The following is a 14241-nucleotide window of genomic DNA, read 5'->3' on the forward strand; positions in this document are numbered from 1 at the left end:
AAACCTATGGTTTTTTAAGTGAATTTGCAAGGTTTTTTAAATGCTAATTCGTAACTATAACGTGTGTGAAACCTATGGTTTTTTCAGTGAATATATAAACATATAAATATAATCTGCATATCTATATAAATATAAATTCATGCAAACATATACATATATGCATACATATGCATGGTATGTACATGAAAGTTTGAAAAACTCTAATATAAGCAAAGCTAAAAAGCCACCTAATTACAAACAGAATTGCTTTAACTTAAACGAGGGCGAGACCTATTGCATTTTCAGTGCTTGTTTACTTTGATTCCATCAAGAAGGCATTCAGATGTGTCCCACATTTTCCATAAATTCTGAATGGTAGCACTCTAGTTGCTCATTAGATCACTGTAGTAAAGCTACTGCTCACCAGGGAAGTCTGCTGCTGGTATTGAAAGTGCATGTTTCAGTCTGCATGTCAGAATTTTTTAATGAAATAGAAGAGGATTTGATAAGTCACTCAAAATGTGCCCTAATTTTTCTTTTTTCCTCACTAATCATAATTTCTATGGCAAAATGAACCTCCTCATTGTGTTCCTTTTAAATTAAACTACTCACTCTCTACTACTCACTCGCTACTACTTTCTACTACTCACTCGCTACTACTCACTTTCTACTACTCTCTACTACTCTACTACTCTCTACTACTCACTCTCTACTACTCACTCTCTACTACTCTCTACTACTCTCTACCACTCACTCTCTACTACTCTACTACTCACTCTCTACTACTCTCTACTACTCTCTCTCTACTACTCTCTCTCTCTACTCCCCCCTTTCTACTACTCTCTCTACTACTCACTCTCTACTACTCACTCTCTACTACTCTCAACTACTCACTCTCAACTACTCACTCTACTACTCTCTCTACTACTCACTCTACTACTCACTCTACTACTCACTCTACTACTCTCTACCACTCACTCTCTACTACTCTCTCTCTCTACTACTCACTCACTACTAATCACTATACTACTCTCTACTACTCTCTCTGCTACTCAATTTCTACTACTCTCTACTACTCACTCTCTACTACTCACTCTCTACTACTCACTCTCTACTACTCTACTACTCTCTACTACTCTCTCTACTACTCACTCTCTACTACTCACCCTCTACTACTCTCTACTACTCTCTCTCTACTACACACTCTCTACTACTTGCTCTCTACTACTCACTCTACTACTCACTCTACTACTCACTCTCTACTACTCCCTACTACTCCCTACTACTCACTCTACTACTCACTCTCTACTACTCTCTACTACTCACTCTCTACTTCTCCACTACTCTCTACTAATCACTCTCTACTACTCACTCTGTACTACTCTCTACTACTCACTCTCTACTACTCTACTACTCTCTACTACTCTCTCTACTACTCACTCTCTACTACTCACCCTCTACTACTCTCTACTACTCTCTCTCTACTACACACTCTCTACTACTTGCTCTCTACTACTCACTCTACTACTCACTCTGCTACTCACTCTCTACTACTCCCTACTACTCCCTACTACTCACTCTACTACTCACTCTCTACTACTCTCTACTACTCACTCTCTCTACTACTCTCTCTCTACTTCTCACTCTCCACTACTCACTCTCTACTACTCACTCTCTACTACTCTCTCTCTACTACTCTCTACTACTCTCTACTACTCACTCTCTACTACTCTCTACTACTCACTCTACTACTCATTCTCTACTACTCATTCTCTACTACTCTCTCTCTGCTACTCAGTCTCCACTACTCACTCTCTACTACTCTCTACTACTCACTCTCTAATACTCACTCTCTACTACTCCCTCTACTACTCACTCTCTACTACTCTCTACTACTCCCTCTACTACTCACTCTCTACTACTCTCTACTACTCTCTACTTCTCACTCGCTACTACTCTCTACTACTCACTCTCTACTACTCACTACTACTCTCTCCTACTCACTCTCTGCTACTCTCTCTACTACTCTCTACTACTCTCTCTACTACTCTCTCTCTACTCTCTACTCGCTATTACTCATCCTCTACTCTCTACCTCTCTACCTTTCTCTACCTGTCTCTCTACTACTCTCTACCTCTCTACCTCTACCTCTCTACCTCTACCTCTCTACCTCTACCTCTCTACCTCTACGTCTCTACCTCTACATCTCTACCTCTCTACCTCTCTCTACCTCTCTCTACACGCACACATATGCACATATATGCATTTATATATATGTATGTGTGTATATATGTATATACATACATATATAAACATATATAATCTGCATATCTATATAAATACAAATATAAATGCATGCATACATATACAGATATGCATCTTATTTACATGAAATTTTGAAAAACACTAATAAAAGCAAAGCTAAAAAGCCACCTGATTACAAACAGAATTGCTTTAACTTAAACGAGGGCGAGACCTATTGCATTTTCAATGCTTGTTTACTTTGGTTCCATCAAGAAGGCATTCAGATGTGACACATTTGCCATAAATTCTGAATGGTAGCACTCTAGTTCCTCATTAGATCACTGTAGTAAAGCTACTGCTCCCCAGGGAAGTCTGCTGCTGGTATTCAAAGTGCATGTTTCAGTCTGCATGTCAGAACTTTTTTAATGAAATAGAAGAGGATTTGAGAAGTCAAAATGTGCCCTAAGTTTTCTTTCTGCAGCACTAGTCATAATTTCTATGGCAAAATGAACCCCCTCATTTGGTTCCTTTGCAAATTAAATGTTTTAAATGTTACCACTTTATTCCAATCAAGATGGCTGCAGGTGTGCCATACTTTTGTCATAAGTAAGACTGTTAGCGCTCTAGTTGTTCTTTAAAACACTCAGGGATTTTTGTCATTGGGCTATACTTGGGCTACATCTCGGTGATATTTGTGCTACATTTGGGCTCTTTTGTCTCTGGTGGCCATCTTGGGAGACTTGTTATGAAGTTTCCTAATTTCCTCATTTACTGCAGTCTCCTCAGTAGGCATACTGTCAGTTTTTTACTTTGATTCAATGAAGAAGGCATTCAGATGTGTCACACATTTGCCATAAATTCAGAATGTTAGCACTCTAGTTGCTCATTAGATCACTGTAGTAAAGCTACTGCTCATCAGGGAAGTCTGCTGCTGGTATTGAAAGTGCATGTTTCAGTCTGCATGTCAAAATTCTTTAACCCCTTCCCTGCTCATGACGGAACCGTTCCGTCATGAGCCACGGTTGTCGTGTGCTCATGACGGAACGGTTCCGTCATGACAATCCTGCCGGCGGCCGCTCCGCCTGCGCGGCGCTGTTTCCCCGCCTGTGCGGGGCGACAACGCAAATGGGCGGAGTCATGACGGAACCGTTCCGTCATGAGCACAGCTCAACTGTGGCTCATGACGGAGCGGCTCCGTCATGAGCACAGGCCCGCCGCGCTGCCCCCCTGCCCCCCCCAGCGCTGCAGCGGAATGTCCGCAGCAGCGAAGGGGTTAATGAAATAGAAGAGGATTTGAGAAGTCACTCAAAATGTGCCCTAATTTTTCTTTCTGCAGCACTAATCATACATTCTATGGCAAAATGAACCCTCTCATTTTGTTCCTTTTTAAATTAAATATTTTAAATGTTACTACTTTATTCCAATCAAGATGGCTTCAGGTGTGCCATACCTTTGTCATAAGTAAGACTGTTAGCGCTCTAGTTGTTCTTTGGAACACTCTGGGAAGCTGCAGTAGAACACAAAGGAATCAACTGACAGTCTCTGCCCTTGTTGGATGTACATGTTTTACTGAGAATGTCAGACTTCATTCTCACATGACTGAGAAAGATAATGTGAATTTACAGAAAATATGCTCTCAGTTTAGCTTATATCATCACCTTCCAAACCTCTGTGGGAAAAGCATGTGAAAATAGTTTTCTCTCAAACATGATTCATGATATCCCAGCAGAAGGCTTTTTCACATGGTAAAATCACCTTAGAACATACTACAATTCCTAAAATGAGCATGGTACCATCAACAAATGATTTATAATGTAACTAAGGTCTTAAAACCTTCTTTTAACTGCAATGCTTTTTAATGAGGTGCTATCATGTATATTGATCCCAAGATGGCTGCCAACACTTCTTGGATGAAGTGCTGACAGCCAATCAGATCTCACAATGGGATGTGTGGTTAGGCTCCGCCCAGATATGTATATGATTTTACTTTTGATTTTCTCAGGAACTACTGAACGGATTTACACCATATATGCAAAAGGCACATGCCTGACCTGAGGACTACCTCTTTGCCAAATTTCAAGTAATTCTGTTCAGCCGTTCTGGCTGTAGCTGTGTCTAAAGGTCCTATGGAAAAATGCATGGGGAAAATGCGTTTTGGGACCCCCTTTTTTCTCGGCCCCCACTTGACGAATCACCCCGAGACTTTCAGGGTAGGAGCTGAACGGAGCGCCCCATTAGTTTTGAAAATTTCGCGAGGATTCGTCAACCGGCGCCAAAGTTATTCAAAATAGAATTTTGAGATTTCCTATGGAAACTAGGTTGTAACTATAACTATCTACTGGCGACCGCCAGTAGATAATATATATATGTATGTGTATATATATATATATATATATATATATATCTCGCACAGCAAGGGGATCTTGTTGAAAGAATCCATGCGAGCCCACTCGGTTGGTCAAAACAGTTTATTTTCTTAGGACAGACAAGGACGACACGTTTCAACCACGTCCATGGTCTTGGTCACATATAGCTATATTTTACTCTTCGATATTTTGCCCCTGATATTCTTGAATCACGATATTCACAGCCTCTGTATGCAGTACTATAATTCAACTTGTAGAAGATAGTTACACACCTAAGAGAAATGCAGAAAGGGGGGAAAGAAGGAGGACGACATAGGAAAACAGAGACAAAGATGAAAAAGGACCTGCAAGAGTGAGATAAAGAGATGGGAAGTGTAGGGTGGTGGAAGAAAGAGGCATGAGGCAGAATCAACACTAGGCAACCCCAGTCATCAGCTGTGCCGGCGGAGGGCTCCTAAGAAATACTTGTCCCTATGCCCTCATCACTTTGTAAAGTAAGCCCCCCCGTCATTCATAGAATTAGGAATAGGGGACATGACTTCTCCCCCGCAGATCGGATATATTCTTGCAAGCAACCTACGAGTTTTACAAATCGTTCATTGGAGTAAATCACAAACATTTATAGGCATCCACATATATTTTGGAAGTAATTTTGCACACTCTATAGACAAGAACAGGAGTAAATCAGCACACAAAAAATAGGGATCAAGACTATATTCCAAAGGACTCCTGGAGTATAGATTTCTCCACTGCCAAAAATGTTTTCCCCATGAGAACCGCTAGTTTGAAAACACGCATGTCCACCTTTCACCTTGCATAATGCAGCAGATTGCCCATCTTACTGGCAAGCCACTGGGGAATGCATAGTGGACCATGACACTCCCTGAAATCTATAATTTGTGTAGGTCTCCATGACATAATCTTCGGTGTGCTTTGAGTTCTGGAATACATACATTTTTGCAAACGTTCATCTGACAATATAGAGTACACAAATATTGACTACCAGAATCTTGTAAAGGTAAGTTTACGTTGGTAAATATAGCATGACTAGTTTAACTCAACATCTATGCACCTTGAAAGCATATATATCACCAAAGTACATATATTTGGTATAGTATGCAATTACCTTCGATTTATTCTGGTACTCAATATTTTGGCAGGGCGATATTTAAATCGCAATATTTTGGTGGAAAAGCTTTTCAAATGTTACCTGGAAGGTCTGTTCATGTATCCAGTTTCTGTAAGTTGAACCCCATATTTTTAGTACTTTCTTGAAAGTGGATCAATATGCCTGTTTTTGATATGGTAATTCGTCTTCCAGAAGGTGGCAGCTAGCACAGAAAAGAGCCAGCTCTTATACGTTTTCCTAGAAAGGGCGGATCTGCAGGGAAGGCTGCAATTCTAATAGAATAATTGAAAAAGATAAAATTATATTTTCGGTTATCTTGCATGGACATCAATACAGTTCTCATATTGTAAGCACCCTTGATTCATTTTTATACAGTTGATGAAAACATTGGCTTAATGCAAATATGTGCCCTGATATAAGTATGAAATACTATGAAGTATTTCTAATGTAGGGAAAAGAACAATGGTCAATTTTTGAGGCTGCCTTGTATTTATTGTTTGCTCTGGAGGCCCAATACCCAACTACAGAGCAAGAGTTGTGTTTTTCCCCCCATATTGTTATTCGTTTTTCCTAAGTACACCAGTAAGTAGCCTACACAGAGTGTGACAGATGGGGCCCACACCCTAATCAAGTTCTTGTCCTCCCTACAGTGCCGGTGCTTTTGGGGTGCTGCTGAACATCGACCGAGTGGCCGCGGCCTTGGAGGAGATGGTGGTAGAGTCTGTGCAGGTACGCGGCGTGGTGGACTCTGGATGGTTCCTAGACCTGAAACCAATCAACCCATCTCAGTGTATCGATGCCTTGTACTGCACCCCAATAGATACCATCAAGAAAGGCCTCAGGTACACTTCAGGGCCCCTTCAAATGTGATATTTCAAGTTTTGGAATGTTTGCTGGGAGGAAATGTGCGGTGGGAAGATCATACAATCCTTGAAGTAAGCATCCACTCGGAAGAGAAATCACTGAATGGCAAACACGCTTGAAATAAAAGCAAGTATGATTGCCACTCTATTCTATATTTCACTTAAACCCCAAACTGATGTAATTTGGCAGGGAAAAAGCAAAATAGCGTTTCTGCTGCCAAACTACGTCTGGAAAGGAGGCAGTGGTGCCAGATTGTGCTAAAAATTCCTAAAGTGAGAGAGAGAAAAGAGGGAATGAAATAACAGAATAACAAAAAGTAACGAGAGGAGAGAAGAAAGGTGATGGATTTTTTTCCAGAATGAACAAGCATTGGCAAATTCCATTAGGTCTCACTTATGCGAGATGTATTTTTTTTTCAATTGTATTTTTTTCTTAGCCATGTTGTAGAGCAAGAGCAGCGGCTGTGCACTGTTTCCATCATCCCCTTTTGTTTTGCTGTGCACTGTTGTGTAGCATGACTTACAAGCATAAAAGCTCTATGATGTGGTCAACGCTGGCTGCATTCTCACCCTTTTTTTTTTTAACTTTCAACCATGCTGCAGGTGTTGCACTGCTGTACTTTATGGCTAAAAAAAAAAATTGGAAAAGCCAAATAGCTCTTGCATATACAAGAACTATTCTGCTTTGTCAATGTTTTTTTGTGGTGGGAGCGGTGCGGATGTGATAGGGCAAACAACAACGGGTGGGAGGGACAACAAGGACTCTTTCTGGGGTTTCCTGCAGCCAGTGCTCAGCTTCAATTGTTTTTCAAAGCTAACTCAGAGAATATTGTGTCTTTGTAAAGCAATCTTACTTGACAGCCAATGAAAATGATCTCTCAGAGATGTTTAACAATCACTGATGCTTCCATCCTTCACCCTTTTCTGCTCTCCTAGAGCAAGGGGGAAGAGTGAGAGGTCACTGTGGGAAGTGTTTGACATCTGAACCTGGTCTGGCCGCAAGTACCACAGCCCACGGGTGCTGAGGCCAGTGTGGGAGTTGTTGATGGCCCATGAACAACGCCTCATCACCAAGGTCCATAATTGGGACTGGGGCTAACAGGAGACGTTTGGGGCCCCTGGACCTTGTTGAAACATTCTTCCCCTCTTCTCACCACTAAATCCAGATCCACAGTGTGCTGGGTCACTGGGGGCAGTGTGGACCGCTTCTTGATTAACGGTTGAATGCCTCTGGTCAGCAGCCATGGCCCGTGCAGATAAGAGCGGTGGGGCGGGGTTGGGGGGATTTCGGACGATGACAAGGGAATAATAAATAAATAAATAATTTTCCCTCGTCATCGTCCTTTGAAACCCCCCTCCACCTGGCCCCACCGCCTCACCACTCTTACCTGCATGGGCCGCGGCTGCTGGTCATTGATAGGGAATAGGCCCTTCCCCGTCCACTAACCCAGCTCTACCTGTTGGCCCAGTGCAGCCAGATGGAATCCAGTTGTCCAGTTGGCTAGACCAGCTCCAGGCATTAGGTGTCTTTTAGAACTCAGCCCCAACAAAAAAAGGGGGTATTTCTTTGGACCCTTCTCTCATATCCTCGCAAATTTTGCGATTACCAATTTTGCGAATGGATTTGGGCTTGATGCATCCCAAAAGGCTAATTACCGGTCGCAAAGGGGCCGATTCACAGAATCGGCCCCTTTGCGACCGGTAATTAGCTTGATGCATTTGCCCCCTTGTGTGGATGTATCTCACTCTTTTATGCTTTTTTCCCTCACACGATACATACTTAATTCTTCCTGTAGTTCTACTTTACTGCAGGTTGTTAAAAATGGCACCCCTCGCTAGGGTAATATGATGTGAATTCCAAGTCCTTTCAATAGGATTTGGGTTCAGTGTTATAATCAGAAGAGAGCTAACTAAATGGGTTCGGGAGACTTAACCATGGCTGGCACCACATGCTTCTCTGCCCTCCATCAAAAGTTACGATGTCAGTGTAAACTGTAAAGACACAAATATATAGGAAAGCCTCCACTGTATAAATGAACCACTGCATGTGAAAAACTGCATCTTTTCTCATGAGACCACACCTCAGTATCGAGACAAAGCTACCATTTCCCAAGTAGGTATACCCGCTTTTTTCTCAACCTGCCACCATTTTCTCTCGGGGAATGTCCTGCCCTCCACTCCAAAATACGCATATATCTCTATATTTGGCCCAATGGTTTGTTGTCATCCCTGTATCGAAGATACTCTTTTAAACATGCCTGTTTGTTTCTTCCTGCTACATGACCTGTTGGAAATATCCCCTCCGTTTAATATGTCCCGATGAGATGAGGTCCATAAATTCTGGTGTAAAAGGTGAATGACGAATGTAGCTTGAGATGAGTGCTCACTAAATAGGCACTGTGAGATATGATACAAAAGCGAGCGCCTAGAGGTTTTTTAACTCACTGTGAGCATAGAAAGTATATTCTATAACTTTTGTTTGTCGCCTTTCTAGCACCCTGAAACCATGATGTTAGAAATTGTGATTTTAAAAAAACACATATGTTTCTTTCAAACAGTTGAGGTAAGAAGCAGCTTAGCTAAGATGTTATTTGTTTTATTTACTGACGAGCCAGTGTCCAATGCAATGGACCAGAACGCTGCTTACCATGCTCCCCTCATTAACTTTGTGCCCCGTGCGGGTGCTAAGGAAGGGAGCGGGTGTTTGTACCACCAGTGGCCGGACGTGCCTGAAAGGTAATCCAGCAGTGTCATAAGGGCTGCTCTGACAGGGCAGAGTGTGGGCTGTTTTTTTGTGGCTGTTTGTGAGCCTGTTTTATAGTCTGCAGGACTGGTTTCTCTGCTATTACCACGAACAATGTCTGCCTCAAGCACAAACGCATGCAGTCTACCATGCCTTGCAAAACACTTTTAGAGTGTGTCTTTACAAGTTTAAAACTAACCTGATTTGCAAAAGTGGGCAACTTTTTTAGCTATCCGATTCGCCATGGAGGCCACTTCTAATCTGATGCAGAGGCCTATATTCTGTACCAGTCCCACCCTGTGTACCAGGGCTTACCCTGTGTCAGTGTGGATGTTCTCTTTTAAACCTTTCACAAATTTAAGATTATACACTGTGTTAAGCCTTGCCATGTGCCCCTGGAGGGTCTTCAGTGCGTACCTTAGAAGAAAAGAACCCATCTCTCCAAGGCTGACTGCACAAAGGGTCCTTGGGGTTTTCATGGTTGTACCACAGCATCCCAAGGATCTCAGAAAGCAAAGCCCTAGCCAGTAGCACGCAGCTGAAAATGCTTCGAGTAATGGAGTAAGTTGTGCTCCCTGCTGAAATAAGTTCTCCTTCTGAGAAACACTGGTATCCTCCCTCTGGAAACATCGTGAGTTTGCTGAGAAGTGCCTGTAATCAGTACTTAACTTGAGCCAGTGTTTTCCGGTGCTCAGCACCGACACATAATTGTCAACACTGCAGCTTGTGACAGTCTGCCACAAGGCAGTACTGTCTGGCTAATCTACAGATAAGCACAACAGCAGTTAATTATTAATGCAATATACATTAAAAATGACTATTACCTGCCGCCCAAGCCATTATAGCTTCGGGGCCATGAAATAGTCTGAATTGTCAGACTTGTAGGAGTGTAAAGGTTAGTAGCTGTGATGTTACTATCATTGGCAGTATCGCAGGGGCAGTGTGTGGTGCACACTGCAGTGGCTTCCTGAAGAGAGCCCTGGCACTTATTTTTTTCACATTTACAAAATTAGGGCTGCTGTTCCTAGAGAAGGAGAAAAGAATCTAGACCGGTTGTGTGGGACTAGAGTAAGGGCACCGGGCAGTCAATAAGACTGTCTCATGTTGCCCTCACACATCCCCAAGGGGATGTCAAGCTTTCTCATAGGGGTTGCTCCTCGTTAGGCAGGCACTGCAATACCCAATGGGTCCCCCGAAGGGTCACTTTAGCGGTGATCTTTTGTTGTAAAAAGCTATATGATGAGTGCAAGAAAGATTGTAAGTGGGGTGGTGTAGTGAGTGTGAAAATGTGGATTAAAACTGATAGGGGAGGTCACAAACTATTCTTTAATAACTGGACCACCCTGTCAAACTAAAAGCCTTTTTACAGGTGAATGCTACCAATAGAGTCATAAGGAACCCTGGTAGTGAGTACACTACAGTAGGGTCAAAAAGTACCCCGTAGTTGTATGTGAGTAGCCTCCCTGAGGTCTCACTCTGAGTAGTAAGTCAACATGTTTCGCACCTTTTAGTGGTCATAAAGATCCAACCTAACTAAGGATTTCTAATTGCCTCTTCGGGTGAAGCAGAAGTGCTGCGCTCAGTCTTGCTAGAGATTAGAAGAGTGCAGACACATAGTTGCACCTACTCTCATCCTCCGCGTCCCTTGTTGGATAGTGAACCACATGTACAGGAGGTAGCACATTAGGAGCACCACTTTGATATATTTGTGGGGTAGATCACTTTTTCTGTCCTGGCATAGCGCCACGGATCCTTACGATCCTTATGGCCACTAAAAGGCACAAAACATGTTGACTTACTACTCAGAGTGAGACCTGAGGGAGGCTACTCATGTACAACTAAGTTTAGGAGCACTCTAGCCAGCATTACAGTACGTGCTCTCGGAAAAATACATTTCTCATAAAAATCTATGTGTAGGCAGAGGTGGACTGTGAATGTTGTAATATTAGGTATACACTGCTCTAAGTAAGCACAGCAGTCACATTTGATCTTCTATCTGACAGTGGGATTCAGCCATAGGGTTCTCCTGCAAGCACATTTTGAAAAAAGATGGGCAACATTTTCTTTTCTGTATCCAGCAGTATTACTGCTCTACAGCAACAAATCCACCCAACATTTTAGCAGCCCACCTCAAAATCTCATGCCGTAATCTGGCCCAGAACTCGGCAAAAACCTTTCTTACAGAATTTTATCACGGTTTTAAGCAAAAGTGGGTATGGAAACTCTCACTATGAAATGACACATTTTTTAGCTGTGCAGGTAAAAACTGAAAATACCAATGTCATTAAACGCCATCGGCAATTCAAAACATACTTTTTGACACTTTAAAATTACAATTCTTTAGCTGATGCCATAATTCTCAGTGTTTGGTTGGCATATTCAGGGTAATACGCAGGTCTGACAAACAAAACAGTTCGAAGGAGAGAGTCCAAGGGAATACATTTAAAGACCACTAAGGATTATATCCCCAAACAACTATTATCAAACATGGAAATCCTAGGGTCTGCACAAATACCAGAGGTGCCAGTAAGCGAAAATACAAAAAAGCAAAAAAGCAAAAAAAGCCATACCTCCAAGTTGTGACCTGAACCTCACTGAGAGGGAGGAGCTCAGGGATGTTTAGTTTTTGGCTTTTGAGGATCGACTAAATCCACATACGATGAGCAAAGATGTATGAGTGAGGATGCAGCGCAAATAATAAAGAATTTGTGAATGTGTGAAAAAAAGTGATAATTAAAACTGGCTAGGAGGCATCAAAACCATACTTCAATCAAGAGATGCCTACTGTCAGGGTTAAAAAAGCAGTGCACCTGCGGTATGGATTTAAACCGCTATGGTGTAAGTTTAGGTGGTCAACATGTTTCAGCCCTAGAAGACCCAAACTGGATCAGGCTTTCGTCAGGACCTTGCAAAAGAAGCTACTGCTAATAGTAAAGTGAAAAAGAAACTGAAAAGGATATGTGGCCAGAGCAATGTCATTGGCCTCTATCAACAACTGCTGATACCTGTAATGGAAAGGAAATTACACACATCAGGTATATACAAATATGTATAAGCAATGTGAATACGCACAGAAAAGGATCTGCATAACCAATAATTTGAAGAAGTCAACACCTTACCCGCCAAGGCTGGGTACAGGACCTCCCCTCTACCTGGCAACTGCTCAGGAAGGCAGCACCGCTCTACAAAAAAGATTTGAAAGTTGTAGAGTGTGAGTATGGATAGGTAAGAACTCAAAAGAACTTGATCGTGTAGTAGTAAAAGTAACTGCTTGCATCGATCGTGAAAGATTAACTTTGTGTATAGAGCTCTTAATTTGTAATAAAAAAGGAGGGGTTCACACATAGAGATATCAGTGTTCAATATTCGTCACAATGAATTTGGTACGAAAAATCAAACATCATAAGACTGCTACTCAAGCAGCCCTTCACCCCAATCAACAGTGAAAGGTGACACAGCACCATAACAATTATACTGATAACACATAGTTCAATATTCATCTTGAAATATGGGCTGACACTAAACTTAGTGTTTTATCATGATTGCAAAACATAATGGAAACGTAGTGTTAGTACCTAGCGGTTTAACACATTGAATCAAACAATGGCCCCAAACCAATGCGATTTTACTTAGGACCTAAAACCCCTTAGTCACATTGTAAATAAGCAAAAGGGCACCAACACACTCACCTATCCGTCGGTACTACTAGACCTGGAGAGCCTGCTGCCGGAGGTGAGTGCTGACCGAAAAACATGGTCTTAAGTACCCCTCTCAATCAATCCTTAAGCAGCATCAGGTGGTGCTCAAGGTGCTTCGTTGCGCATGCTCAGTGATGTTGACGTTAATGCGCCTGTGCGAAGCGAGAGTACTACATTCAGCGCATGCGTCTCATTGGCAAACACGCAATTCGTCAAATCGGAGGTACTGCGCATGTGCGCATATGAAGTGTACGTTTAAAGTGAAAAGCGCGTGCTATTACAAGCCCGGCAGGCTAGTGTTAGCAAAATAACTCTACGGTAAAGTAGGGGGGGGAAAGAAAAGAAGAAGCCTTGTCTCATAAAGGGGCCCCACGTGGTAGACGGTATCGTGTGTCAAGGCGCTCCATCGCGCTAGCTCAATGATATAGATGTTGGTACGCCTGCGCGGAGCGAGAGTGTTACATTCAACGGATGTTCCACACAGGCAAACCCACAATTCGCTAAATCAGAGGTGCTGTGCATATGCGCATAAGTAATATGCGTTTAAATTGAAAGGTGCGTCCTAATACAAGCCCAGCAGGGTAGTATTAGCAAAATGTCTCTATGATAAAAGAGCCTTGTCTCATAACTAAAGGGCCCCACGTGGAAATGAAAGGCCCTGAGAAGGGCTGAAGTACAAAAACAAGCTATTCATGTGAGAACTATACGTGGAGAAATGGAATGAATAGAAGGTATCATGTCTTAAATTGCCATACCAAAAGCAAAATAACCTTCTATTAGGAATCACGATGACTGCAGGGTAGCATCTGGACATGGTTCCGTACAGAGTTAGAGTACTATAAAGAGACCCAGGGAATATCATCGTTAAGACCAGACTGGTGAGTGTCTAGTTTGTAAACCCAGCGTTGTTCCTTCTTAAACAGAAAGGAAGAAATGTCTGTCATATGTGTGGGAATGAAATGATGTTCTAACACAGTCCATTTTAGATCTTGGGGAGTGTGGCATGCAGTCACAAAGTGTTGAGTCAGTTTGGTAGAGACTTTCTTGCAACGGACAGTTCTCTTATGTTCTAGAATGCGTGTTTTAACTCTCCGTGTCGTCATCCCAACGTACCGGAGTGAACAGGGGCAAGTGATAAGATAGATTAAATTACTGCTGTTACAGTTTGTATGATCAGTCAAAATCCACGGTCTCGATGTGCCAATGTCAATCTCAGTAG

General features: G+C 42.3%; 1 protein-coding gene and 1 long non-coding RNA gene across 2 annotated transcripts in view; one reads left to right on the forward strand and one right to left on the reverse strand.

Moving 5' to 3' along the window:
* The window catches only part of LOC146796325 (uncharacterized), a 213774-nt gene that overhangs the window by 126143 nt on the left and 73390 nt on the right, over nt 1-14241 (reverse strand). The window contains exon 3 of the long non-coding RNA XR_014969604.1: nt 5800-5990. This is a non-coding gene — a long non-coding RNA (uncharacterized LOC146796325). The remainder of the gene's footprint in view (nt 1-5799; nt 5991-14241) is intronic.
* The window catches only part of LOC146796326 (palmitoleoyl-protein carboxylesterase notum2-like), an 81184-nt gene that overhangs the window by 7794 nt on the left and 59149 nt on the right, over nt 1-14241 (forward strand). The window contains exon 9 of the mRNA XM_085628851.1: nt 6369-6560. Within this exon, the coding sequence (XP_085484977.1) occupies nt 6369-6560 (192 nt within the window). The remainder of the gene's footprint in view (nt 1-6368; nt 6561-14241) is intronic.

This window comes from Triturus cristatus, chromosome 10 (genome assembly GCF_964204655.1).
Source record: "Triturus cristatus chromosome 10, aTriCri1.1, whole genome shotgun sequence".
NCBI classification, from domain to species: Eukaryota; Metazoa; Chordata; class Amphibia; order Caudata; family Salamandridae; genus Triturus; species Triturus cristatus.